Consider the following 5,475-nt stretch of genomic DNA (forward strand, 5'->3'; position numbering starts at 1 on the left):
TATATATATATATATATATGGTTGGAAGCTATTATACGAGCCTCCAACCATCCTCATATGCCTAACTATTGGAGGATCATCCTCACTACCAACAAACTGGCCAGAGGGGGATTCGAACCCGTGAACTGAAGAGAATTACGACCTTCAAAGAGACTGCTCTACCAATAGGCTATGATTGATGAAGCGCGCTCACACACACACACAGTGTGTGTGCATGTTTGAAAAATGCCAACAGTTGCAGAGACCGACCGACCACCCCATTTGGTCAGCCTCCCCAGCGGACTGGTTCGCCACATTGCGGGATGAATCTATCAATGAAAAGGTTCCAAACATAAAAAATTTGTCAGACATACGAAAATGTACCAATGAAGACAATAATAACTGATAACTCCAAAAGGCAATAATAATTTGTAACCCCTAAGGGCGTAATAAATTGTAACTCCGAGGGACATAATAACTTGTAAGTCTTAGGGGCAATTTTTTAGGTTTCTTGATACCGCTATGATATATAAATAGGATGATCTTTTTCATGTAAATGATAGGAGGTCATTTGGGTTTTTCAGCCATTAGGCATCACTGTTACCGTCTCTTGTAACAACTTCATTCAATATATAAAATGGGTGAGAGAGGTTGGGAACACCCCTGCTTCGTCTCGTTGTGGGCAATTACTATGTCACTCTTCTATTTCTCTCTTGCTCTTTTCCTCTCCCTCGGTCCCTACGTTTTATGTCTTGGGCATGATCTACAAGAGAAATTTGGATTCAACATTGATGTGCTGAGTGTGAATCATGTCGTCAACAAGAAGACAAACAACACCGAGGAGAAACTATTCAGAGAGGAACTCCAAGTAAAGAGCAAGGGGAACTTGCACAATAGTGGATTCACTCCATTTATTCCTCAACGGCGGAAATCTCTAAGAAACTACCTCTATCCGCATAAATTTGTAGAAATCTCTTCAACTTTTCCCCATAAATTCAATAGAGACCAAGCCTGTGATTTTTCTCCCAGGACATGAAGGTTGCCAAAGCGATAACAATCCTCCTAAAACCCGACAACAACTTCTCCTGGCTAGACTCACCACCTCCATCAGACATTACGAGTACATGCTTTCTTACATGAGAAGGCTCGTCCAACTCGTCACTCCCGATAAACCTGCCACCTCCGACAAGCGCATATGTTTCACCACCACTTGCTCCTCCCATGTCAAGCGTTGACAAGATGCTTACAATTACGTTGCCCAAGCAGTTGTTGACTCAAACGATGTCGATCAATAGCTGATGGAAGTCGTAATTGATTACTTCTCGCTAATCGCTTTTGAGATCCATGCAACATGCATGATTTTTTTCATGATCATTGATTTGTATCTTTTGCTTTGTACTAATGGGTTGCCGTCCTCGGCGGATGATACGCTTTGTTACAATATTTTGATAGGAATTTTCTATTGTCTATGGCGGATGTGAAGACGGGGATGGAAATGCAGGTCTATACAATTGTCTGCTGTTTAATCCTATGTGTCTGTCGTGGAGGATGGAAAAGACTTGACAATGTCATATTTAAATTTTCTTAGCTTGCAGTACAACATTGTAGTGTTTTATAGTAGAACACATAGACAGTCATTTGAAGGAAATAAGATTGCAAAAGAGTAAGCCACCCCTTTGCATGCTTTCGATCGATCATCTGTGACTGACTATATGTGTCTCGCCGACCATCTTAAAATCAGGAAAGCCATGTATATAGCACTCTATTCTTATATATTTACTACTCAATTTGGTTGTGCTTCCAGCAAGCCACCCACGGGTTAACCGATACTCCGACCACCTCTGGCCGACCACCTACTTCATACTAATCACCTACCTCTGACCGGATGTACCCTTCCAACCAATAGAGAATTCATACATACCACTTTATTCTTATATATTTACCACTTAATTCATTTGTTCTTCCAGGTAGCCAACCTCCGGTTGAATGATGTTCCCGATGCCTCAGACCGACCACATACTTGTCGATCACCTATCTTTGGCCGACTGTATGCCTCTGACCAAACTCCTTCAAATCAAGAAAGATTTACATATGTACTACTCCGTTATTATATATTCACTAATCAATTCGTTTATGCTTCCAACAAGCAACCCTCCGGCCAACTGATGCTCTGGCTACCTCCGGCCTACCACATGCTTCTGGCCGATCACCTGCCTCCAGTTGGTTGTATGCCTTTGGTGGACCATCTTAAACACAGGGAATATTTACGTGTGTGCCACTTTATTCTTATATATTCACTACTCATTTTATTTGTGTTTCAAGCTAGCCACCCTTCGACCTATCGATGCTCCAGCCAACCACTTGCTTCTGGACGTTCACCTGCCTTCGACCAACTGAATGCCTCTGGCTGGCCATCTTAAGATCAAGGAAGATTTACATGTTTACCACTCTCACACACACACACACACACACACACACACACACACACACACACACACACACACACACACACACACACACACACACACACACACATACACACACACACACATAAATACCTCTCAATTCGTTTTCCAGCAAACCGCCCTCGGACCGACCACTCATCTAGTCACCCTTGACCAAGCATCTGCTTTTGACTAATCACATGCCTTCAACAGGTTGTATGCCTGCAAATAGTCATTATAAATCAAGACAACTGGAATACGTGAAATATCCAAGAGACAGAAAATTCTAGGTGATCGAAATAGCCAACAGTGATATTTTATCTTTTTTTTTAATTCTCAATATATAAATTCTTCTAATTATGTTTTCCTAGATCCGATAGAGACTCGAGGAATTTGAAAAGTTCAGGTGTTTGCATCTAAGCCATCGCTCAGGAAATTCAAATTGACCGAGTAAATCTAAGACTCTTCTCCTAGGAGAGCAAATGAAATACTCCCCTCCGGAGCGAGTAGAATTAATGACTCCCCTCAGGGGTGAGCAAATGAAAGACTCCCCTCCAAGAAGAGAAAATGAAAGACCCCTCTGGAGCAAGCAAATCAACTAATACTAGCTTTCATCACTGGGCAACTGTCATAAGCAAATAAGCCCGATAGAGGTAAAATTCTAAAACGAAGGTGAAAAACAAGGAAACTCTTACTCTACTTACATATTCACGAAGGTTATAAAACATTTTTATTTGTTTTTATTAAAAACAAAAAAAAAAAAAATAACACCATTAACTGAGTGATAGATTAAGCCAATACGACCGACCAAATGTCACCTAAACCAGATGAAGGTCAGGCAACCAACCAACAATGCAAAAAAAAAAAAAAATTCTACCCAAGAAAGCCTTAAAAGAGCACTTCAGAGCAGGAGAAAAGATGGTGCTAAAAGACACTGAAATCAATGGAGTATTATTATTGCATTAACATTTTTTTTACATTAAAAGTCTCTCATTTTTATCGTAGCTTCACTTCCAAGAAATAAGAGACTTTGGGGCATTTATGTATGCCCGAAAAATGCTAACGGTCGTAGAGACCAGCCAACCACCTCATTTGGCTCGCTACCCCAGCCGTCTGGCTAATCACATCTCCAAATGGACCCAACAACGAAAATGTGTCAAACATACGAAAATGCTACAATGAAGCTAATAATAATCGGTAACTACCAGGAACAATAGCAGTCGATAATTCCCAAGGACAACAATAACCAGTAAATGGACAACAACTAACTAGTAAATGTGATGATCTTTTTGTGATGATCTTTTTCCTGTAAAGGTGATAAGGTCATTTGGTCTTTCCAGTCATTTGAGCATTACTCTTACATTCTTTTGTAACTACTTCTTTCAATATATAAGATTAGGCTAAGAACCAGAGAAACACCGTCACTTTACCTCTCTGGGGACAATCACTGTGTCACTCTTTTTGTCTCTCTCCCTCTCGCTCTTTTACTCTCCCTCGGTCCCTATGTTTTATGCTTTGGGCATGATCCAGATATATATATATATATATATATATATATATAGCATAGAGCATAGATATATGCTTTGATATGTAATTGTTCCTTTTGATTTAAAAATAAATTTTAAAAAAGAAAATATTGTTATAAAATACATGAAAAAAATCATATACAAACGCATTTACATATTCACAAAGCACTATTCACAAAGCACCAACACTATTAAGATATTTACAACAAAATCAGCATAATAAATTTGAAAAAATAACACGTAACATTCATTTCACCTCCAACATTCCCATCGAAAGTCAGAAGCCAAAATCCCCCCACAACAACTATAAGAAGAAACCCCCCCTCACATTCTCCCATCTCTCAGAATACCACCATCCTCATAATCAATGGAGTCCTGCAACGCCACCACATTCCCCAATGACCCCAACGATACCACACCCATAATCAATCTCTACAACCCTTCCATCCTCCTCCAGCAGCTCAAAATACCCCTCGCCTTCACTTGGCCGGCCGACGACCGTATCGCATCCGTCGGCCACCTCGAACTCCCCATCATTGATCTTTCCCGGTTCTTCCGCGGCGACCCCGCCGCAAGACAGGCGGTGGAGCTCGTCGGAGCGGCGTGCCGGAACTACGGGTGCTTTCAGGTGATAAAGCATGGAGTTGATGCTGAGGTCTATGGGGCGGCCATGAGATGCATAAATGGACTGTTTGATTTGCCGTTTGAGAGGAAGGGGGGAGTGGAAGGGTATGCTGTGGGTCATTCGGAACGTTTTTCCATGAAGTTGCCATGGAAGGAGACCTTTACGTTTGTTCATGGTTTTAAGGGGGAGGAGCCTGGTGCGGTGGAGGGATACTTTCAGTCGGCGGTGGGAACTGATTTCAAGCAAACAGGGTATGATACTATGATATGTGTCGTTTTTAAGGATTAATGCATGAACCCAAAATGGGAAATTTAAATTTGATTTTTGATCCAATTTAATTTCGATTAAATTAACAATTGATAAAATCTTTTTATTATGTTTTAAAAAGGATATATATATATATAATTAACAGTTGTAAGTGCACTCTAGTTTAGGGTTCGATTTCTCCCAAGTGTAGGGTGTGGTACTCGAATTCTTAGGAGATGGTCAGCGCTCGTATAATAGCCTCCCATCATATATATATATATATGCACCGCATATTCAGATCAGTTGATCGGGCTTCTACTTGTCAGTTGTAAGTCCTCTCTGGTTAGTGGTTCGATTTACCTCGAGTGTAGGGTGTGGTACTCAAATTCTTTGACGGACAAGGGATTCCACTTTTTTTAAATTTAGAAGTCAAAATGACGGGTATGAATAAATTGTTGTTATCGTCAAACTAATGCAGACTATCATGATGATGAAATTTACTTTTGTTGTGTTAATGATCAATATGATTCATTAAAAAATGTCGTTCGAAAAATTATAAATTAGCTGAAAAAATATATATTTCTGTTGGGGGATTGAGTAAAACCTTTTGGTTTTCAAAAAATTCTGAGCAGTGAGAATTTATTATATATATATA

The 5,475-nt window shown here is 40.1% G+C and overlaps 1 protein-coding gene across 1 annotated transcript in view; it reads left to right on the forward strand.

Annotated features, from left to right (window-relative positions):
• Positions 1 to 4,314: 4,314 nt before the first annotated feature.
• Positions 4,315 to 5,475, forward strand: part of LOC110033626 (gibberellin 20 oxidase 2-like) — a 2,955-nt gene continuing 1,794 nt past the window's right edge. The window contains 1 exon segment of the mRNA XM_020737667.1: positions 4,315 to 4,825. Within this exon segment, the coding sequence (XP_020593326.1) occupies positions 4,317 to 4,825 (509 nt within the window). The 5' untranslated portion in view covers positions 4,315 to 4,316.

The sequence above is a fragment of the Phalaenopsis equestris genome, unplaced genomic scaffold, assembly GCF_001263595.1.
Source record: "Phalaenopsis equestris unplaced genomic scaffold, ASM126359v1 Scaffold001241, whole genome shotgun sequence".
Taxonomy (NCBI): domain Eukaryota; kingdom Viridiplantae; phylum Streptophyta; class Magnoliopsida; order Asparagales; family Orchidaceae; genus Phalaenopsis; species Phalaenopsis equestris.